Source organism: Saccopteryx bilineata, chromosome 2 (assembly GCF_036850765.1).
Source record: "Saccopteryx bilineata isolate mSacBil1 chromosome 2, mSacBil1_pri_phased_curated, whole genome shotgun sequence".
NCBI lineage: Eukaryota > Metazoa > Chordata > Mammalia > Chiroptera > Emballonuridae > Saccopteryx > Saccopteryx bilineata.
The window spans coordinates 263,396,939-263,420,169 of record NC_089491.1 but is presented as its reverse complement, the minus strand read 5'-3'; the positions used below and the strand labels follow the sequence as shown (position 1 = coordinate 263,420,169).

Sequence of the window (23,231 nt, the reverse complement as noted above, 5' to 3'; positions counted from 1 at the left end):
CTGCATTTCTGGAGGTTCTGGCACTTCGGGTTCCTGTGGGAACCTCAAGGAGTGTTAAGGGGCAGTTCTGGTGATTCTAAGGACTGGACATCTTTGGGGCCCTTCGCCAAGCCCCTTACCTTGTGCTCCCCGCTCTGTCCCACAGCGCCCCCTAAGCCGTCAGGGGCCTCCCGGAAGCGGGGCTCCTCGAGCGCGGGGCGGGGCAAGGGGCGGGGCGCGGCAGTACCTGGGCTGCCCGGGAGCTGGGGGTGGGATCTCAGGAGACAGCTGGCGGCCCCCTCAGATCCCCACCGCCAGGCGCTTGGAAGCTCTGAGCTCCGGGTGAAGAGGCTGTACTGTCACATGGGTGGCGGTGAAGGGGCCGCATTTAAGCGGCCTGGGTACGGTGCCCGCCTCCAGCGCGTCCTCGGGCTTGGCTCCCGCCGGGCGCCCTGCTCTCTGCCCGCCGGGGGCCCGGCGCCACGCCGCACCGTGCCTCCCCCGCCGGGCCATGCGAGCGCGGGCCCCGCTGCGATGAGCTCGCACATCGCCAAAAGCGAGTCCAAGACGTCGCTGCTGAAGGCGGCGGCGGCGGCGACGGCGACAAGCGGGGGCAGCCGGGTTCCCCGCCACGGCCCTGCCCGGGAGCCCAGGCTGCCTAGCCGCCGGCTGCCTAGCACCTGCTCTGGCACGCCACCGCTGTCTGGCGACCCCAGTTCGCGGAGGCCCCTGTGCCGGCCGGCGCCGCGAGAGGAGGGTGCGCGGAGGAGCCAGCGTGGTCTCCCCCAGGCGCACTGCAGGCCCCGGGAGGCACTGCCGGCCGCGGCGTCCCGACCTTCTCCCCCGTCTCCACTGCCGCTGGCCCGCGGGCGGGATGGGGAGGAACGGGGGTTGTCCCCGGCGCTCAGCCCCCGGTGCTCGCAGCGAGCCCTGGGTCGTGGGGTCTCGGCTCCAGCTGCGGCGTCCGAGGCAGACCCGTTCCTCCACCGGCTGCGCCCCATGCTCAGCTCCGCCTTCGGCCAGGTAAGGGCCGCGCCTCCCGTTTGCGCTGGCTGGAGAGGCGTTCGGGACCCTGCCACGGCTGCGCACCCACAGCCCTCCTCTCGCTGCCCGTGGCCCCTTGGTCACGCTCCCCTCGCCCCTCTGCAGCTCCGTGCCCTTGCCCGCCTTCCTCCTCCCCTGATGCCTGATTCAGCACCCTGTGCGCTGTCCACGCTTCGGCCCTTTAAAGAGGGAGGCATCCCTCCACCTGCCAGAATGGGCCAGTTCTGAAAGGGTCGACCTCCACCAGCCGTCTGGAGATTTGCAGGGGTCATGGAGCGGTACTCTGAGCAGGTGGCGCCAAACCCACTTATCTGGATTCTGACCAAGACCACCAGTGAGCGACTCAAGAGAGCAATGGGTTTGGAGTCTTGGGGTCAAGAGTGGGAGATCTTGAGGTACATAGCTTTGCTTGGGGATGAGGGACTGTAACCATTGCCTGTGGTAGCCATAAAGACCTGGGAAAAGTTAAGAGAGTTAAAATATGAGAAGAGAGAAGTGTCTGGGTAGGCATGGAGGGGCTGTCCAGAGCTTTTGATCAAACTGGAACTTTGGGGTGTTTTAAGGAGGTTGTCACTTCAGGGATGCTGTTAGGATGGCTGTTGGGCAGCTGTGAGTCAGAGGATGTGGCATAATATCCAGAGACTCCTAGCTTGAGTTGGTGTGCATTCTACGGTCAGAAAGGTCACTAAAGAGTCATCAGTGGCTCCTTTGAGTTCTCCTCTAGGTCTTTCTCTCAAGGGCCCCAGGCAGCCAGACAGCTGCCCTTTAAAAACAGCCCTGTAGTCATAATCCAGTTTGGGGGTTTGCTGCTGGGGAGAGAGGCTCGGCAGAAAGGAACCTGTGAGCTCCTGAGCCAGGATATTCTTTCTAGTTCTGAGTCCATTAGTAAATCAGACTCTCTGACACAGCGTTTAGACAGTTCTGCAGCAGCCAAGGAGGGGCGTAATGCAGAGGTCAGATCAGACTGTTCATGTGGCGTCTGGAAGAAGGGGAGACCTAAGCCTTTCTGTGCTAGGATGTAGTGTAAAGCAGCCGTTTTAAGTTTCTGGCTTGCCATGCTGGATCAGAATTCCAAAGAGGCCGTATGTGTTTTGCTTCAGATCTGCACATTCTTTTTCAAAATACTACTTCTCAGCGGCTGATGCTGGTAGAAGTCTGACATGAAGGCAGCTGCACATGGATTTGGGTTGCATGGGGCTGCTGTGGTGCTGTGATAGGGCACTGCTGCATGGCTTTGTTCCTGCAGGGAGCCCTTGTTAGCCGAGTTAGCTGGAAACAGTTCTTCAGCATAGAGATTTGGATACAGAGCTATGAGAGTTATTGTGGCAATGTGTGGAGGGAGAAGTTCACTGCAGTGACTTATGTATTAGTGAGGAGTATAGGGTGTTAGGGCCTTGTTCAGGCACAAGCTTGGCTTTAGGGAGACAACAGTGAACAAGAGTAGGTTGTTGGCTGGTGATCTGACTTCGTTCCTGGAAAAAGAGCACTTTCTTTCCAGTTTTGCAGATTTTGTTTGCATGAGCCCTTTGTGAGCTCTCTGCTACCTGCATTTCTTCCTACTTCTACTTTCTCGGTCATTAAATGAAGAATATTCTCCAGTCCAATGTTCTGAAATGTCACCAGAGTCATCTGAGTCAGGAAGAGCTGGAAGGTCCCATCAAATATTTACTACCTCCCTCTGGAAGCTCTTGCCTCTGGAGCTGCAGACTTTTTCTTTAAAGCTCTGGCAAGTTCAGCTTGGGCTTCCTGCTGACAGCCCTGAGGCATCTGCTTGAACAACAACAGCACCAACCACAAAACCTGGCCTGGGAAGTTTGTGTCAGTCTCCAGTCTCCTGTGACAGAGGGGAATAAATTTTTCTTTCCCTTCTTTTGCATTGAGACTTCTGTCCTTAGAGACAGGGTTAGGACCAAGAGTAAGGAGATGGGCTTTGAGTACAGAAGCTTTTAGGTGGGACCCACTTAAGCAAAATATAAGCCTGGGGAAGTATATTTGTCATATCTCCCAGGTTCCTACTTTTTCAACTTTAAATGAACCACTTAACCCATTAAGCCTGTTTCTTTACCTGAAAAACAGGGATAATCTTAGCCGCTCACCCAGTTTTGGGGAGATGAAATGGGATAAGGCGACATGTACAGAGCCTGGCCCAGTGTGTGGCCCAGACCAAAGGCTCTGTCAGTGTTAGTTATTGTTATTATTGCTGCTGTTGTTGATGAACTACCAAGGGCCGTGTCAAGTCATTTTCCTTATATTTGTAATAGAGTCAGGGAGAGCCAGAGTTCAAAGTGACACTGAAGATACCAAGATAAACTCCTATGTTAGAGGGAACAGCAGTTAGGATTCTTCCAGTGACCTCACAGAGCATCCGTACTGCCTGCAGGGAGGCAGTGTGGTTTTAAGGCTGAAGAATGGAATGGTGGCTTCAGAGATAGGAGAGCTGCAGATTCCAATCCCAGCTCTATCACTGCCTATTGCCGTGACCTTGGGCCTTTTATTTTCTCTTTTGGTCTTGGTTCATCCAGAAATAAGATTGACAAAAACTACCTTGCCAGGTTATTACAAGAGGTACACAAGGTTGAGTATGTCATATGGCCTGGCTCAGAGTGGGTGCTGGAAAAAGGACAGCCTTCGTTATTATTATTATTATTATATATAGAGTAATTGTCTGAATGAAGGCCTGTACTTTTTTTTTTTTTTTCTGAAGCTGGAAACGGGGAGAGACAGTCAGACAGACTCCCGCATGCGCCCGACCGGGATTCATCCAACACGCCCACCAGGGCAACGCTCTGCCCTCCAGGAGTCGCTCTGCCGGGACCAGAGCCACCCCAGCGCCTGGGGCAGAGGCCAAGGAGCCATCCCCAGCACCCGGGCCATCCGTGCTCCAATGGAGCCTCAGCTGCAGGAGGGGAAGAGAGAGACAGAGAGGAAGGGGGTGGGTGGGGGTGGAGAAGCAAATGGGCGCTTCTCCTATGTTCCCTGGCCGGGAATCGAACCCAGGTCCCTGCACGCCAGGCCGACGCTCTACCGCTGAGCCAACTGGCCAAGGCCTGAAGGCCTGTACTTTGAAAGCTGGCTCTGCCTGCCCTGTGGTGGCACAGTGGACAAAGTGTCAACCTAGAAAGCAGAGGTCACCAGTTTGAAACCCCAGGCTTGCCTGGTCAAGGCACATATGGGAGCTTCCTGCTCCTCCCCCCTTCACTCTCTCTCTCTTTCCCCTTTCTAAAATGAATAAATAAAAATCTGAAAGCTGACTCTGAGCCAGGTGAGGAAGGCCATTAAAGAAGTAGCCGAATGACAGAGGACCTGTTCCAGTTCCCTCTCTTTGGCCAGCTATGGACATGTCACCCAACTTCCTAGAGAGAAGATGAGGTATCAGAAATTAACTCAGATAGGCACGACTCAGGGCAACTCTTGGCATTGTGTCATGGAAAACTATTTTAAGAATAGTCTTTGTGCTTCTTACCCTTGGTTTGGGAAGAAACACCCCTTTCAGAGGGACAAATGTGAATAAAACCCACAGCTCTGCTCCACGTTTCTCTTTCTACTTATAGAAATATTTCTTTTAATTTGGGCAGGCTATTCCAATAGCTTTGTATGTAGTAGGATCCTGTATCTTAGTGAGTCAATGAATGAATGACTGATATCTCTAGCCTCTGGATTGCAGAGTTCTCTTAGCTCCTCTAGTTTAGATGGGGCAGGGGAGAGACCAGGATGGTTTGGATCCTAACAGATTAGTCACACTAGGCCTATGTTTCTAGTATGAAGGCTGTGTACAGCACACATTCCTGCCTGGCCCAGTCTCTCCCTATGGCTCCCTGAGAGGACTGGGAGCCCAGATTGCCTTTTCTCTGAGGTCTGGGGAGGGGGAATGAGAAGGTCAGTTTGTGGTTAACATCAATCCTAGAGAGTGCCCCAGGATGTCTGCATCTAGCTCTTTTGGGGAAGAAACTAGAGACCTTAGTCTAGAGCCCACTGAACAACTGACAAGGTATCCTCACAGCAACCTGTGAAGGTTAGCATTATCTTCCCCCATGTTAGAGATGAGAAGAGAGATTCAAGAGAGGGGTAGTGGCTTGTCCAAAGGTCACACAGGACTGTGATGTGGCCTGCCTATCTCTGAACAACCTTCCTGTACCACATCGTGCTGGTTTGTTGGGAAGTCACCTAAGTGTGTTTCCTATTTGTCAGAAGCAACCACAAAGTACCTCTGAAGTTATGACCCAGCTTTCCCTGAGTGTCTTAGCACTGGGCTGTCATCCAAGTTCAAATGCTGGCGATAGAACCTATCAGGGCCAGTGAAGGCCAGCCTCCCTCCTAATCAGGAATAATCAGTAAAGGGCTGATCCTGCTCATCCCTCTGATCCTATTATTCCATTCCAGAACTCAAAGTGTGGCTTCCGAGGACTGTGGCCACAGGGAATAGGGATGGGGAGGTGGGGCTGTGCAATGTGCTTTGCTCCTTTGAGAAGTTCCCACCATTCAGCCTTTAAAATTTTTTTCTGCTAAAGATCAAGCCAATTGCCCCTTCCAGATCACCAGTTACCCGTCACTCAGGATCATCTGTACCCCGCCTGCTAAGCCAAAAATAGCTTGAGCAAGCTCTGGGCTTGTGTCCCTGACTCAATTGCTGCTCTTAAGACTTGAACTAGTATCAGCACCCTCCTCCCTAAAGGATGATGGGGTTTCTTCAAAGTATGTGACATTTTTTTATTAACAAGTTAAGATTAGGAATGTGTTATTTTAATCACTTTTTTCAGGTGACAGAGGAGGACAGAAGTAATACCTTACTTTGCAAAGCCTTTACTTAATAGTGTTTTCATAACTGCAGCTCATGATCTTCACTACAATCCTCCAAGATAGAAAGGTCAGATAGTATCTCTGTGTTATAGTCAAGGAAACTGGGATTCAGAGAACTTGACTCATTCATACAGGCCATGTGGTTTGAAAAAGGTAAACCGGGCCTCAGATCCAGCCTTGGGATTCCACATTCTACAGTCTTTAATTTCATATTAGTATTTGAGTGTCTACTATGTTTCAGGCTTCACCTTGAGTGTGGACATTATGTAATTGTCCACACTTTTCATTAGGAGCAAAACCTCTGACCCATCTCCAAATGTCTATATCCAAAGTGAGCAACATTTTAAAGAGTGTGTCAGGGTGAACTGTGTGACTTTTCCATAGGAGAAGCTTTCCTGTCTCTCATTTCTAGGGACAGATAAATCACAGGGTCAACAGATGGATGCTGTGCTCTGGGATGGCCTGCAGGGAGCATGAGTTACCAGACCTGAGCCAGTGCCTTGCCGAGTGAATGGAAGCCACTCCTGGCACTTTAAGGCCAGTGCCAGGCAGGGAATGGGCACCTCCTAAGTCCTTGGCACAGTGCCGATCCCTTTACACGTATTGTCTTGTTAATTCCTCAGAAGAGCCCTATGAGAGAAAGGTTATGAGAAGACCCATTTTATCAATAAAGAAACCAAGGTACAGAAAGAGGAACATGTGCTCAAGGTCGTACAGTAGTTGCTAGGTAGCAGGGCAAGATTTGAATCCAAGTCTGACTGCATTCTAAGCTCTGAGGCACTGGGTCAACAGTCCCCAACACTGACTGCAGGCTGGAGTGACCTGGAGCACTCCGTGGCACCACCAGCCAGAGCCCACCCATGTCTAATAAATCAGTCTCTGGGGGAGCTCCCCAGGGAGCTCTGTCTGAAGCCCACACTGAGGAGTCGGCTCGACAAGGGGCTGCCCCCCACATACCTGCTCATGTAGTCAATATGAGCTGGGTTCCTACCTGGCGCCTAGCCCATTTCCCCTCTGGGTCCCTGGTGAGCCCTAGCTTTTCTTTTTCTTTGTTTTACTTAAAATTTTTAATATTAGTTTTTAATTCACTCTATTGCAGTGACATTACTTAATAAAATTACGTAGGTTTCAGGGGTACAGTTCTGTACTATATCACCTACGAGCCCTAGCTTTTCGAAAGGATCTGCAGATGGTTCATTTTCTAGCTTTGGTCTCCACGCCTTCCCTGAGCTTCCTGAATTAAGTCTCGTTCTTAGAGTTTTTGTGTTCCCCTTCATAGCATTTACCCAAGATGTAATTAAATAAGTGTGTTCCCAGCTCTTTACTATCTCTTGCCCACCTGCTAGAATGTAAGCTCCTTGAAAGCAGGGACCATGTTTCTCTTGTTCCCCACATGCCTAGAGCCAGGCACAGTGCCTGGCACATAAATACTGGACAAATGATACTTCTTTCTTCCATTTTATTCATCTTTTTTTTGGTTGTTTTTAAAGACTTTATTTATTGATTCTACAGAGAGAGGAGCAAGAGAGGTAAGGGGAGCAAGAAATATCAACTCATAGTTGCTTCACTTTAGTTGTTCATTGATTGCTTGTCATATGTGCTTTGATCGGGCAAGCTCAGGGTTTTGATCTGGCAACCTTAGCATTCAGGTCGATGCTCTATCCACTGTGCCACCACAGGTCAGGTATCTTCCTTCCTTTTTAATAATTACTTCTAGAGTACCTGTTACATGCCATGTACTTTGTCATGTACACTTTATAAGCAAGAGAAGAAACCCCATTTTCCAGGCAAGAAACTGAAGCTCTGGAATGTGAGGTCAGAAGGCCGTAGAGCCAGACTCAACCCCAGGCCTGCAGCGCCTTTCCATTCATCTGAATCCATTGCTATTCTTCATGCCCCTGACACTTGACCCCTGACTCCCAGCCCCCAGAGATGCTGCTTTGTGCTCTGTTCCCGAGGAACACGACTTTGAAGAAGGTACTTGAGTTGACTGCTTGCTCTTTCAATTCCAACTCCCCTTAGGGTGAAGACACTGGAGAGTGTTTCTGCCTTGTAGGCAGAAACAAACCCCAGGCTCCTCCCTCTGTCCTTAAGGATGCCCCTCCTTCTCCATATTCCCCTCCAGGGGTTTGGCCCAAACAGGGCCACTGAATAACTAGCGTGATTAAGCCATTCCGATGTTGATGATGTCTGCAGCAGCACTGTCTTCAAGAGCTATTCAGGGATCTCTTTCCCCAGCTCCCGAGAAGCAAGCCTAAGGGGAGTTCTGACCAGCCACCCAAAACTGGACAAAAAGTCGCTGGGAGACTAGCCTCTCTGGACTGAGAACTCAGCAACGTGTGTAAGGGTCCTTGCGTGTGGGGCTGGGAAGAATTTGGATGGCCAGCCCTCTCTGGTGCCCCCTGCTGGGAAAAGCTGGGTGCAGGGAAACAGGCACTTCTCTCTTGGGTCATCTGTCTGGGGTTGTAGATCTCCAATGTGACATCTGAGGCTTGAGATGAACTGACATCAAAGCTGGAACCTGGAGGGACGAGGAAGAGCCAGTTACCTGAAAAGTTCATCATGGGATCTTGAAGACCATTTTTCAAAGGGCGGCCTCTCTGCCCTATACCCCACGGAAGCCGGTGAAAGATCCTTGTTTAGGATCAGGAGGAGACTTAAGAGGAGGCTCGTTGCCCTTGCTCACACCCTCTGGGACGGCACACTGCGAAGGAAGCCGAAGTTGCTGCTAACTGCTGTTGGCTCAGCTGTGCTTCCAGTCCCGGGAGCTTCATCCCATTCCAGTGATGAGGCAAGTGTGAAAAATGGAGCGTGATGGAGACGTCACAAGCTCTCCCAGGCCCTCAGCTGGAGCTGCCTGCTCTCAATCCAGCTGCAACTGCCAGCGGGCAGTTTGGATGTGTGTCTGTTCCTGTGTGCTTGCTTCTGCATATGTGTATGTGTGTGTGAATGCACACATAAAGCTGGCAGCTGGGAGGCTCCCTGGCTTTGGGGACCCAAACTAGCCTGATTCCCCTCCTGGGTCTGCTGGCCTCTTTCCAGCTGCAGCTGCCATTCTGGGCCCCGTCCCCAACGCAATCTCTGTAGATTTGGCAGCTGGGAGAAAAAGGGCTGAGGGAAGGGGAGTGACCTGGAGAGGACCGAGCATTAATCGGATGGAGATGATCCTGCTGCCTTCTCCAGCTCCGCTGCCCTCTGCCTTCAGCTCTCTGGGCAATCTCCGTGCTCTGCACGCTCCACTCCTGCCTTCATCTCTTTAAGAAAGTGCCCAGAAAGTTAAATCCACACGCATAAACACACACGATTCACCAAAAAGAAAAAAATCAGCAGGAGCAAGCAGACGAGTGAGAGAGCACGTGCGCAGGAGAGAGGGCTCAGATCGGTCCTGGAGGCAGAACTGCGCAGGCAGAGAGAGGCTGGGGTTGGCAGGGACCGGGACTGCGGTCTCTTAGCCCCCAGGAGCCTCCTTCATGGCCCCCGGGATCCTGAGAGGGGCTGCCTCAGCTTAGAATGGGCAACTGTGTCAAGTCTCCACTAAGAAATCTCTCAAGGAAGGTATGTTTCTGGAGTTCCCAAGACCTGGGGTGGGGGAGTGGGGCCTCCTTCCCTCTGTCCCAGAGGTTGGGTGTAGAGGGGGTGGGCATCAGCGGCCTGCCACCCTTCGGTTGGTTCTGTCTAGAGATGCTTCCCTGTTCCCTGTTCTGATCTCTGGATTACCTGCCACTTTCTATGTCCCAGGTTCTGAACTGAAGTTGGGACTTGGAGCTGCATTGGGGGGGGGGGGGGGCTCGGTGATTGGGAATTTGTACAAAATTTGGGAAAGAGCCACGTAGCTCCTGGGGTGTAAAATGAAGTGCATGGATCCTAGGGTGTCAGAGTGGAGAGACACCTTGGAGCTGGCGGGATCAGAAGTGGGTTGAGCTGAGCTTTGACTTTCTGCTGCTGAGGCTCCTTCTCTGCAGTAGGGCTCGGAGCTTATTCTCTTCCCTTGAGGGTCTCTGGCCCTCTCTGGTGGTCACTAAGCCTTCAGAGTTGTGGGTTTTGAAGTAGAGCCTATTGCTACTGAAAGGAACCAGGTAGAACATACCTTTTTACCCTTGATAATTCTAGAGTCATGTCAGAGAATCTCAGCCAGGACCCGACTGATTCAGGGACTGAAAATGTTTCTATTGGGAAATAGAATGTTGAGCAAAGGTGTCTATATTTACTTTCCATAGTGAATTTATTGTTTGTACATCAGAATAATATATTTTGCAAGAATTCCTTTTGGAAAGCAACTAATCATCTCTAAAGCATCTTTTTTGCAAGTCTGGGCTTACATCTCTAGGGTTTTGCTTCAAGCTTGGCTTGTATTTCTAGTCATCTATAGTCAGATCATAGAAGAACCTCCTAGATATTATTTAAGGAAGAAGGAATGATAGGAATGTTTTTCTGCCTTGCTTTCTTTTCCCAGACATGGAACTTAATTGCCATTCAGGTTAAATGTCTTACCCAAGGTCTCAGGTTAACTAATGGCACCTCTGCCCCCAGCCCCATCTTACCTCCTTGGTCAGATTGACAGGCTCTCAATTTAGGACATTTCAGGCCTTTTTGCTGTTCATCGTCTTCCTCTTTTAGCTAAACTGCTCACATCAAATTCTTCTTAATCTTTGCTATTCCTTGGATCCCTCTGACGGTTGACTGTTTCTTCAGCGCATCCTCCTCCCATCATCTGTCATCTTCTTGGAGTCTTTTGCACCAGAGGTGGCCCCCATGCTGTTGCAGAGAAACAGAAACTGATCTGAATTCATTTAGAGGCCCACAGGGTGAAAGCCCTTCCCTTGGTTCTGTCCAGAGCTTGAAGATGTGAATTTAAGGACTAAAATTGCCCTTTGGTCCCACCCCACCCATCTTTCCTTACACAGCTGAGAGCTTAAGAATCAGACTTCTCAGGTCTCCTCTAACTGTGTGACTTTGGGTAAGTTACTTGACCTTTCTGGACCTTGGTTCTTTTGTCCATCAAGTAGAAATACTAATAATACAACTCATAAGGAGATTGTGAGAACTAAATAGTGTTGTGCACACTGCCTGGAATATAGTACTCAACAAATGTTAGCTAGTAGTGTTGTCATCATAATCATAATTTTTCCACTCTGGGTTTTCTGAGAAAAGGGGGATGTGGTAAGAGGAGAGGTTTTTAGTCCATGGAGTAAAATTAAAAATCATAAAACTTACTGCATTCAATTTCATGTCTTTTAGAAAAATAATAATTGCTTTTTCCCAAGTATCCACAATGTATCCAACTTCTGTTATCTCATTTTCTCTTTCCACCAAATAGTTCTCTTGGCTATTTTATAGGGAAAGGAGCTGGAGTCCAAGATAAGAGCTTTCCTAAGGTCACACAGCCAACTGGACGCCGTGCTGGGATTTCAGCCCGGGTCTGTGTGAATCCAGAGCTGGTATTTTATTTTTATTTTTGCCTCTCTCTCCTTCCTGCTGTCAGAAATGTTATTCATAGATCCCCAAGTCTGACCTTCCACATCATCTGGTCCCAGTTCCCACTGACTACAGCAGTCCCCTCTCCTGCCGCACAGAATGCTTACTCATTCAACTCCTCCTTGAATACCTTCAGTGAGAGGGAGCGCTGACCTGCACACTCTTGGCCAGCTACAGTTGTTAGAAAGTCGTTAGGTCATGAGGCATGCTGGGCCCTCCCACTGCTGTGCCACATTCAGGAGACGTTCCCTCGGTGCCAGGTGACATGGTCATCCTGTGGGCCTCTGCCCACTTGGCTTCCTGAGTGGTAGCCAGTGAACTGGTAGTGGTGAGAGGCAGCTTGCTTCAGGCTCTGAGTAGGGCAAGACCAGGCTGTCAAGTGCCATCACTGGCTGGGGAAGAACAGCAGCTTCCTGGGGCAACTTGGTGCCAGGCAGGATTATGATCAAGAGGTGCAGTGGAAATTCCCCAGCCATCGCTGGTTTGTTCTTTGTAGGAGCAAGTTCTTCTCCATCCTTCTTCTTTCCTGATTGGCAAACATTCTCCCACTTCCTCCGGAGCCAGAAGTGAATGCCTTCTGGTACCCAGCATCTCTTAAGTTGTATCACCATCATCGTAGTCATTCTTGTCATTGTCACTGTCATCACCATGGCAACTCCATTTATTCAGCTCTTGCCATGCTCTAAGCACTATGCAATAGTTGCCACGATTATCCTCATTGCATAAAAAAGGAAACTAGAGCACAGTCAGGTGAAGTGGCCTGGCCAAGCTCACAAAGCAAGCAAGTAGAAGAGTCAGGATTGTCCCCAAGACTGAGTCCAAAGCCAGTGTACAAAACCACCTCTCAGAACCCTGCACTGCTTGCTGGGTTGTACCTTCTCTGAGCCGAGTGTGTGCGAGTCAGCTAGGTCTAACCTCTCTATAGCTTCTCCTGAGGCTGTGGTGTGTGGGTAAGCTGCTGAGTAATCCAGGCTTCCTTGGGGCCAGCCTCCAGTTGGGAAGGTCCCTCTGGCTCTGCCCTCATCTAGCCACACCCTAGAGGCATGTGTGAGGGTGGCTGAGGCTCTGAACCTTGTTTGACATCAAATATGAATGGCCATTGGTCCATCTGACATCCCTTAAGTTCTGGGATTACCTGAGACTGACCCTTACTGCATTCACTGAAGTTGGGCCTTGGACCAAGGTCCTTCACCTCAAACCTGAATTGCTGCTTCTGCTTTGAGGAACCAGAATACTGTTTCTCCCTTTAGTCCTGGAAGGGGTGTAAGAAGTGGAGGGGAGTCTGGTCTGTAGCCCCACATGTGGGACTTTGGAGGGAAGACATGAGGGGACACAGTGAGACGGGAACAGATTGTTCTGCTCCTCAGCCTGGCAGGATGGGCTGCCGCCTAGCCTAGGATCTTCTAGTCATGACCTTCTTTGAGCTAGAGGAACCTGGCAGGGCAGTACACAGAGTGCAGCAAGATGAAAGGGTGCAGTATGCAGCTCTGCACTCTGTGGGGGCCCTGGGCATCCTGGGGAGGCTGAGTGGAACAGAGTGTTGTGTCTGGATGCTAGTGTTGTCCTAAGGGGTTGCTCTGTGGGCAGTGCTGACTTTTTATAGCTGCATGGGAATTGTCAGGGAGGAGGATGGCTTGGCCAGGGCCTGGGAGCACAGCTATATTGGGTAAATAGAGAGGGCCCCTGCCTCAGCCTCTGGAAGTCGGCATGCTGGGCCAGCGGGGAGCTAGGGAAGGCAGGAGGGGAACAGGGAGACTTCCTGGTGTAAGAGTGTCTAATCTTTAGGCCTCCAACTGGGTAGGATCTGACACACAGACATGCTTTGTGTTGCCCACCAGAAGGCCTGGCAACATTGGGCTGAAATTACATAGTGCTGCTCCTTCAGAAGGGGCTCACAGCACGATGTAGCCCCAGTCCCCCACCTTTTAACACCTTCCTGCTTCATTGATGTTACTGTGGCCCTGTGTTTGCAGCCTCCCATCTAGCAGACTGGCTGGACCTGCCCTCTGCATCGCCCACTCTGATTATCCTCACTGCCTTCCCATGGGGATCTGGTGGGGGTAGGGCTAAAGGTCAGGCTGGGAACTTAGCCCCAGGGATTGTGCTGGGACACTGGGACAATGTTGGAAAAGGATGTCATCCATCCATGAATCTGTCAATGAAAACTTCCCAGCAGTTGGAGCAGAAGACTCCCGCTGCTTGCTTTTCTCTCCGAGTTTCTGCATGCACACGAGTGTGATTCTCTGCACATGTATGTGTCGTGTGTGTGTGCGTGCGTGCACCACATGGTGTGAACCACATGGTGGGTACCACACCCAGCTGTCCCTGGAACACCTGCTTCAGTCAAGGATTGGAGACTCCGTCTGTTGGACCAGTTCGATGCTGCCCTTATTCATCCTGAGGGCTCTCTGGACTCTACTCTTGGCCTCTTCGGGGTTTGCTCTTGAGGAGAGAGAGCCCTTCTAGGACCAAGAGCCAGGTTGGGGCCAGGTGGCCCCGATTGGGCAGGGAAGTGATGCCTGCCTTTCTTTTGTATTTGCTTGGTGCTGGCTGAAGATGCGCCAGGAGGAGACGACCAGCTACAGGGTGGTGCAGATGAGCGAGGAGGGGCTGGCAGCTGGCAGCGAGCTCCCTGGACCACTCCTGATGCTGGCCCAGAACTGCGCCGTCATGCACAACCTGCTGGGCCCCGCCTGCATTTTCCTGCGCAAGGGCTTCGCTGAGAACAGGCAGCCTGTACGTAAGTGGGCCCTGTGGAACCGTGCTCGACTTGGCTTCACGGGATGTCAGGAGGTATTGGGAAGAAGAGGGGCTCTGTACACAGAGGCATGTGTCCCCCAACAGACACACCTCAAACCCTCAACCTGTGAATCTGACCCCTCAAGTTTCCCACTCACGGCTAAGCACTGGTGAGTTCACCTCCACCAGCAAGAAATAAAAAGAGCAGCCAACATTGTTTGGGGATTAATTTGAGCACTTACTATATGTCAGGCACTGTGCTAAGAGCTTTGGTGCATTGCCTCATTTAAGTGTCAGAGCAACTCTAAAAGGTGGATACTATCATCCCCATTTTGCAGATGAAGAAACTGAGTTGGAGAAGTAACCTGCTCAAGGTAACAGTTTGTGGGTGGTGGAGGTGGGATTCAGACTTGGGGAGTCTGACTCAGGGGGCTCCTGTGCTCTGAACAACAGTGTTGAGTACATAGCACTGTCTGGTAGAACTTTCTAACATGTGGAAATGTTCTATAATCTCCATTGTCCAATATAGTAGCCACTAGCCACATGTGGTTATTGAGCACTTAACATATGACTAGGAACTGAATTATTCATTCTGTATAATTCTCATTCATATTTAAATAGCCACATGTGGCTACCGAATTGGACAACCTCCTATAGGTATCTGAACAGCCACAGGTAGGAGGGAAACAGTGAGGGTGTTACAGACGCAAATGTTTGTAGGTTTTATTTATTGAAAGCCATGTGCTAAACATTTTACATATCTTGTTCATGGTATGCTCACAAAGGCCCTATAAGGTTGGTCCTGGTATAAGCCTGTTTTATAGATAATGAGAATGTGGTTCGCAGAAGTGACCTGTTCAAGGTCCCATAACTAGGAAGCAACAGATCTGAGCTTTGCACTTGAGTCTCTCTGACTCTGGAGGCCAAGCTCTTCTCCCTCTTCTCCCAGACCACTTATGTTGGAGAGAAAGGAGTGTGTGCTCCCTTCCCATCTGATGCCTCCCAGTTGCTTAGGGTCTCCCTGCCACATGGATGGGCAGCTCTGGCTCTATTCCGGAGCGCAGTGCACACACCTCCTGCACAGAAGAGTGTGTGACCCAAGTGCAGGCCGCCAGGACTCAGCCAGACCACAGGCCCACTGCAAAGGGGTACCTGGCTTTCCTGCTCCCTCTGTTTACACAAGATGTATGGAGGAGGCTGCAATGAGGGTCAGCAGCCCCTCATTTATCTCTAGTCCTTCAGAGCCAGGTTCTGGAGAAGTTGAAGGGAGGGGGCTGCTTGAGTCTGAAAAGTGGAAAGAATTCATTATGTCTAAGTAACTTGTCCTAGGGAGTACATTCTGTATGCATGTGCATGGGCACGTCCTTGCTCACTCACTCGCTGTCACTTACTAGGATTATGGACATTGCAAAACATCTTTTTTAGTGTCACTCTGGTTTTTTGTTTTTGTTTTTATTTTGTCTTGTTTTTGAGAGAGAGACAGGAAGGGCGAGAGATGAGAAGCATCAACTCATAGTTGTATCACTTTAGTTGTTCATTAATTGCTTCTCATATATGCCTTGACCATGGGGCTCAAGCTGAGCCTGTGACCCCTGGTGCAAGCCATTGACCTTGGGCTCAAGCCAGCGACCTTGTGATCATGTTGATGATCTCACGCTCAAGCTAGTGACCCCACACTCACATTTGCAACCTCAGGGTTTTGAACCTGGGAGCTCAGTGTCCCAGGTCGATGCTCTATCCACCCTGCCACCACCGGTCAGGTGCAAAAACATCTTTTTTGGTCACCCAAGATCCAAGTCTGACTTGGACCAGCTAGTGGGTGATAGAGGTAAGATTAGGCAAGTGATAGAGTAACAATCCACTCAGTTTGCACCATGACAGGCTTAAAAAATTTTTTAATTTATTGAATTTAGAGAGAAAGAAATAAAAATAGAAATATCACTTTGTTGTTCTACTTATTTATGCCATGATTGGTTGATTCTTGGGTGTGCCCAGACCAGGGATCAGACCTGCAACCTTGGCGCATGGGGATGATGCTCCGACCCACTGAGGTATTGAGCAGGGCCCCATGACAGGCTTTTTAAGTGGAAGTTCACAGAGTCATCTAATAGAGACATACATACTTTCAATGATCAATCATATCCTTGGCTAGAAATGCCACCTGCAGCACCTGGTAGCCAATAGCCCGCTCTTTCCATGTACACAGAGACGCTCAACACTGTTCTGCCACATGTAGCCACTTCTGAGCACCTGCTTCTGGGCACCTGCTTCTCCCAGAATATGTTGCTCAGTAGCCCTTTTCTAGAAGATTCTCAGATTTTCCAGAGCTAGGGTTCCTTGTCCGGGGGCCAGTTTGGAGTGGGTGGATAGCAACTATCTCTATCTACCCTGGCCCTGTCTGCTAGAACAGCTTGTGTGCACAGCTGAGATGCCTCATGCTCACAGTGACACACCTGTGTGTCTGTGTCATAACAGGTGTGCCCATACCTAGTGTGTGCTTTCTCAGGGTGGGCACCCCTGTCCTGTGTTCTCCCTGCCCAGAGACAGAGAACTGTCATTTGCAAAAGAGAAGCCCTGTGGACCAGTTTGGGAGCTTACTAAACAGGTCCAGCTGGGCAGCATTTTGTGCCAGTCTGTGACCCTCCTGGGCAGGCCTGGGCAGCTGGACCCCCCTTGTGTCCTCTGGGCCTGCTCATTAGAGACTTCTCTGCCATCTGTTGTGATGCCTAGACCCAGGGTTTTCTTGATTCTCCAAGGAGACCTGGGCACTGCTTGAGGCTTTAGATGTATGATTTGGACCTGGTGGCAACCAGAGGCACCGGCGGCCCCCAGGGTCCTATGTTGTGTCCTGTGACAGGGCAAGGTGTAGGATGGGGGTCAAATTGGAGAAGACAGAGCAGTGCCCAGGAAGCAGGGTGCAGCCCTAATACTGCTTCCACACTCTCAGGTCCTCCTCCTCCTCCTCCTTCTCCTCCTCTTCCTCTCTCAAGATGCCTGTCCAGTCCCTGCGTTCTCGCCCCTCTCTTCACCCATTGCCTTGCAGGCCTCCTCTCTGTTGTGACCTTCCACTGCCCCTATTTCATTTACAGGTTTTTGCCTCTGGACCAGCTCTGTTCTCTGACACGTTCTTGTATCTGGAACAAGAGGCTGGGCACAGAACCTCAGTGCCTGGACTGGACGGGCTGTTGGGTCCCTGGGCATCTCCCATGACTGTGGGAGATGTGGGGGTGCACATTTTCCCCTCAAGGACGCGGTCCAGGCATGCCTCTGCTGCAGTTCTGTCACCTCCCACCCAGTGCCTGCTGTCAGCTACTTGCATGGTCCTCAGGTTGGGCATTTTGTGACTCCAGGCCCTATGCACCTGCTAATAGGACACATTCTTTTGTTTCAGGACAGATCACTGCGGCCAGAGGAGATAGAAGGTAAGACCTGGCCCCTTAGGGGAAAGGGTTTTTCAGCCATCCAGGAAGCTGAGGGAAGGGAGATTGGTGGGAAGAGAGGCAGAGACTCCTTGGCCTCTGGAGACAGGGCCTGGCGTGGAGCTGACATCCTCTGTAGAGCCAGCAGTTGGAGGAGTGCACAGTCCTGGGCAGCTCCCAGGTCTGGTTCTCCAAGCCAGTGGGACTTCTGGCTGCCTTTGGCTCCAAATGCTCTGTGGCTCCCACCCCCAAACATGTCTACCTTTGTTCCCTTCCCCAGAGCTTCGAGAGGCCTTCAGAGAGTTTGACAAGGACAAGGACGGCTACATCAACTGCCGGGACCTGGGCAATTGCATGCGCACCATGGGCTACATGCCCACTGAGATGGAGCTCATCGAGCTGTCCCAGCAGATCAACATGAACCGTGAGTCCTTCTGCTGGGCACCTCCTTCCCTTCCCGTCCCGTCCCGTCCTGTCCTCACCTGCGCAGCCCTCTGCGGTCTACCTCCTTCCAGCTCTGTGGCCTGGGGCAAACCGCTTACCCTCTCTGATCTTCAGTTTCCTCACCTGAAAATTGAGGGGTGTAACAGGTGGAGTGAAACTCAGGAAGTCAATTAGGAAATATATATATATTTAAAAGAGCCCAGCTACCTGGCACACAGTAGAAGTTGAACAGAGGGATGCTATTATGACTATGTTTTTTTCTTAGTTTGGGTTCCCCAGAGGCAAGACTGAGACAAGAATTTGGAAGTACAAGTACTTTATTTAGTAGGTGATGAGTAGAAAATTGAGACAGGGAAGAGAAGGAGCCAACAAAGAGTGCGTTCTCAAGCCAGCTACCCCTAATCAGAGTCTAATTCTGCTGGGGAACTTGGGGGGTTAGTGTCACAGCTCACCTCGAGTTATAATGCCTTCACCTGGGGTATTTATCGCCTGGATGCCTGTCAGTCACTGGTGGTGTGAGCAGGCTATGGTTGGCTGTCAGGTTGCCAACACGTGCACCTACAGAGAGAGCAGGTTGGAAGGTGAACTTCCATGTGCACAAGGGTAAGACTTGGAGCATGTGGGCCAGGCGCCCAGAACTTCTGCTTCCCTGTCTGCCCTTCTGCATGTGTCTCTGTCTCTCTTTCTGAAATTCTCTACCTGTCTCTGTGACCTAACATTTCTTTCTCCCAGCCGTGTCTACCTCTACTCACTTCCTGACTTGTTCCCTTTGTCAACTCCTGGCCACTTCCCTGAACCAGTCTTTGGCAAACCACCTGTCCATGGTCACCTCTCTGTCATCACTGGCCTTTGGTTAAACCTTGGACCTGGCTCTGGGCAGGTCAGGGAAAGGTTGGCAGTGCCCTCCATTGCCTAATTGGAGGTAGGGAATGGTTAGATGGGTGACCTAGTCCTTTTCTCTGTCCCCAGTGGGTGGTCATGTGGACTTTGAAGACTTTGTAGAGCTAATGGGACCTAAACTCCTGGCGGAGACGGCAGATATGATCGGAGTAAAGGAACTGCGAGATGCCTTCCGGGAGGTGAGCGAGGGGCAGTGGACAGGTGGGGCTGGGCAGGCTGTTAGACTCCTAGCCCCAGGGTGGTAACTTGAAAAGAAACCTGAGCCCTGGGTCCCAGACCAGGGAAGGAGCTTGAGTGGACAGAAAAGAGTCTCTAGGGGAGGGGAGGGGGCAGTGACTCTGGAGAAGGAGCTCAACCTTGGGACCTGCTTCTGACAGTCTCAGTGTTGTCACTGCCTCTCCCTCTTTCCTCCCCTCTCTAGTTTGACACCAATGGTGATGGGGAGATAAGCACCAGCGAGTTGCGAGAAGCCATGAGGAAACTCCTGGGTCATCAGGTGGGACACAGAGACATAGAGGAAATTATCCGAGATGTGGACCTCAATGGGGATGGCCGAGTGGACTTTGAAGGTAGGTTAGGGATTGAAAGTGGGAGAGAAAGTGGCCGTCCACGGGTTCCTCCAACTGTATATACATCACGGACCCTCAGTCCACTCCAACTTTCATTCTGCCAGCCCTCCATCTTGCCAGCCCTCCATCCATGCATCACTCTAATCTGCCTCCTACCTCCGTGTCTATACATCCATCTATCCCTCCCTCCATCCATACCTCTATCCACCCCTCATTCTGCCCATACCTGTCTCTCCATCTATGCACTCATCTATCTCTTTGTCCAGGTGCCTATTTATTCATCCATCTCTAAACAATTTTCCTTAGAACCCTTTATTCATGCACTTATCTATCTACCCATATGTCTACTCACTCTTCTGTAATTCACCCATGCACATCTCTCTGTGCATCTGTACTTCTCTATACTTGTTCATACATGTATATATCTCTATCTACCTGCCTGTATTTCTACCCATACTCCCATTGATCTATCCATCTATCTGTGTAGTCATTTCCCCATCAGTATCCATCTACTCATCCATCCATCCATCCATCCCTGTGGCCATCTTCCCCCATCTATCTCTATCCATCTCTCTGTACAAGTTCCTCCATCCATGGAAGGTATTTTCTGAATGCCACATTCCGTAAGCTGACACTCAGGCAGGTCACAGATCTGACCACAGCTCGCTGCCCAGCTGCAGCTCCTGCCATTTCTTCGTGCCCACTGCCCCTTACAGCCACACCAAGGTACTTGTGCTCCATGAGCCTGCTAGGCTCCCATTTGAACACCCTGTTCTTTTATCAGGATGCCTTTTGTTCTGTTGTTCACTTGGACTAAATTCTGTTCCTCCTTTAAGATCCAGCAGTGGGACTTCCTTCAGCCCCTCCCTCATTCTCCAGACTGAACGTCCCCTTTTCCGGGCCTCACAGCGCCTCAGGGTCAGCCTTGCTCTTCACACTGTCCCCTAACTGTTATTTACAGTTGTCTCTCCGCTTGACTCTGAACTTGACCAGAGGGGGAACCTCATTTTCTTTCTTTTTCTTTCTTTCTTTTTTTTTTTTTGCTCCTTTCTCACTCCCAGATTTCTCAAACAAGTAGCCTGTGTTTGTTGCCTCCATATTTTTTTACCTTTTTTTTTTTTTTTTTTTTTGTATTTTTCTGAAGCTAGAAACGGAGAGACAGTCAGACAGACTCCCGCATGCACCCAACTGGGATCCACCCGGCACGCCCACCAGGGGGCGTCGCTCTGTCGCGACCAGAGCCACTCTAGCGCCTGGGGCAGAGGCCAAGGAGCCATCCCCAGCGCCCGGGCCATCTTTACTCAAATGGAGCCTTGGCTGCGGGAGGGGAAGAGAGAGACAGAGAGGAAGGAAAGGGGGAGGGGTGGAGAAGCAGATGGGCGCTTCTCCTGTGTGCCCTGGCCAGGAATCGAACCCAGGACTTCTGTACGCCAGGCCGACACTCTACCACTGAGCCAACCGGCCAGGGCCTGGAACCTCATTTTCTTTATCTCTGCATTTCCTGCATAACTCAATACCTGGCACATAGCTAACGCTCCATGAAAGTTTTTTTAAAGGAATCAGTAATAATCATAATAGCTATCACTTGTTGTGCACTTATTATGTACCAGTCCCTGTACTAAGTAGCTTTACACACTTAATCCTCACAGTGTCTCTATGGATTGCACTATGATTACCTCATGGATGAGGAAACTGAGGCTCAGAGAAGTCATTTAATTTGCTCGGGATTGCCTGACTAGTAAGAGAGCTGTGTCATGATCCCAGCCACGATACACATAATACTGCATGACACCATCTGCAACACTATGAGATGCAGAGAAAAATACAGTAATACATTGACTCTGGACTCCAGACACTCAAATTCTACTCAGAGAGGCAGTATAAACATGTGCCAGACAGTGTGTGTGTCCAGAACACAAAGGTTGGGAGGCCTTTTATGGGGAGTAGTAGTTCTTCAAGGTTGAGTAGAGTGTGGTTAGATGGAGAGAAGGCTTTGCGCCACCAGATCTGAACATCTCAGGACATCCTGTGTCCGGGTAAGTGCCCCTCACAGGTGATCACCCTTCCCCGAGAGCTCCGCATGCAGTGCACTCCTCTGTGTCCTGAGACCTGATCCTGCCTTGAGGAGCTAAGGCCAGCAAGGAAAGCAGACGCTAGTGGTTTAGTTCATGCTGTTCTTGGGGAAGTATAGTGGGCTGTGGGCTACAGAGGGGGCACCTGTGCCAAGCTGGAGGTGGATTCAGGAAGGCTTCCTGGAGGAGGCTATAAATAAATAGAGACCTGAGGAATAAGTAGGAGCTACCAGGTAAAAAAGAAGGAAGAAGTCTTGATCCAAATGAAATCTGCACATGGATGTTTATAACAGCTTTATTCATAATTGCCAAAACCTGGAGGTAACCAAGATGTAGACGAATGGATAAATACACTGTGGTGCATCCAGGCAATGGAATGTTATTCCGAGCTAAGAAGAAATGAGCTATCAAGCCACAAGAAGATACGGAGGAAACTTAAATTTATATTCCTAAGTGATAAAAGCCAATCTGAAAAGGCTGCGTACTGTGATTCCAACATTATGACCTTCTGGAAAAGGCAAAACTATGGAGACAATAAAAAGACCAGTGGTCTCCAGGCTCTACAGGGAGGGAGGGAGGAATAAGCAGAGCACAGAGGATCTTTAGGGCAGTGACACTATTCTGTATGAGGCTGTAATGGTGGATTTGTGTCATTATACATTTGTCCAAATCCATAGAATGGGCACCACCCAAGAATGAACCCTCATGTAAGCTGGACTTGGGGTGATAATGATGTGTCAGTACCAGTTCACCAATTTGAACAACTGTACTACTTTGGTGGGGGTGTTGGTAGTGGGGGAGGGTGTGCCTGTGTGGAGGTAGGGAGTGTATGGGAACTCTCTGTACTTTCTGCTTAATTTTGCTGTGAACCTAGAACTGCTCTAAAAAATAAAGTCTAGTTTAAAAAAAAGAGAGAGAGAAGGGACAGGTTGCAGGAAAGCTGAGAGGCGGGAAGGAATGAGAGTGAGCCGGTGATGCCAAAGGTGCTGGAAGGGAGAGCTGAGCAGTGGAAACATGAGGTTGGGCTGAGTGGGGACAGACGAGGCTGGAGGTGTCGGCCGGCCAGAATGGGAGAGCTTTGGGGTCATGTCAGGATGTGGGACACATCCGTGGGGATCTGTGAGGGTTAAGGTCAGGTATGCAGCTTAGAAAGCTCAAGCTAGCTGCTCTGTAAAAGACGGACGGGAAGAGGCTGAATGGATGTGGGGGGCCGGGATGGAGTCAGGAGCAGTGGCACTGGAGAAGGGGACACAGATTGCAGGGAGATCTGGAGGCAGCATCCTCAGCTGAGCCCTGACTGCTGCTTTCTCCCCACCCTCTCCTGTACCCTCCCAGAATTTGTCCGGATGATGTCCCGCTGAGGCCACGAGGGCCCCTCCAGGACTGCCAATCTCCCACAGGTGGGGGAAAGAGGAGCCCGAGCTCGCCTCACCCTACCGTAGCCCCAAAAGCCCAGGATGTTCCAGTGGACGGGGCCTGCCTGCACCCCGGACCCCACCCCTCCGCACTGTGAAAGACTCACAACTCCTGCAACTGGAAAGGGGGCGCCCACCGACAAGGAGGCCACAGTGCCAAGCCCATAGAGGTCATGCAAGACGCCAAGTGCCATGTACCCAGCCACGGCTGGCTGGGTGGGCCAGGGAGCCCGCCAGCAGATCCCGCATAGCATGTCTGCTCTGGGGCAGAGCCTCTTGCTGCCCCCACCTAGCTCTGTGCCCACCCCAGCTCGCCTCAGCCCTGTTAACTCAGAACCAATAAAAGTATTTCCAAGAACACGGCAGCCGTGGGGGTCT

The 23,231-nt window shown here is 50.8% G+C and overlaps 1 protein-coding gene across 3 annotated transcripts; it reads left to right on the top strand.

Moving 5' to 3' along the window:
- The first annotated feature begins 273 nt into the window (after positions 1 to 273).
- Positions 274 to 23,213, top strand: CABP1 (calcium binding protein 1). Of its 3 annotated transcripts, none has more exons than XM_066260417.1 (7): positions 274 to 1,002; positions 13,852 to 14,031; positions 17,426 to 17,456; positions 17,734 to 17,877; positions 18,867 to 18,976; positions 19,219 to 19,366; positions 22,774 to 23,213. In XM_066260417.1, the coding sequence occupies exons 1-7, from the start codon at positions 343 to 345 to the stop codon at positions 22,797 to 22,799; spliced, it is 1,299 nt and encodes a 432-aa protein (XP_066116514.1). In that variant the 5' UTR covers positions 274 to 342; the 3' UTR covers positions 22,800 to 23,213. The 3 variants fall into 3 exon arrangements, with proteins under 3 accessions (XP_066116514.1, XP_066116512.1, XP_066116513.1); XM_066260416.1 differs by lacking the exon at positions 274 to 1,002 and adding an exon at positions 8,864 to 9,375; XM_066260415.1 differs by lacking the exon at positions 13,852 to 14,031.
- Positions 23,214 to 23,231: the final 18 nt, after the last annotated feature.

What these genes read in the sequence shown, in the direction of transcription:
- CABP1 (XM_066260417.1), top strand. Translation starts at nt 343, where the DNA reads ATGGGTGGCGGTGAAGGGGCCGCATTTAAGCGGCCTGGGTACGGTGCC. An exon ending in TCAGCTCCGCCTTCGGCCAG is followed by an intron (nt 1,003 to 13,851) that starts GTAAGGGCCGCG and finishes TGCTGGCTGAAG; the next exon opens with ATGCGCCAGGAGGAGACGAC. An exon ending in CCAGCAGATCAACATGAACC is followed by an intron (nt 17,878 to 18,866) that starts GTGAGTCCTTCT and finishes CTCTGTCCCCAG; the next exon opens with TGGGTGGTCATGTGGACTTT.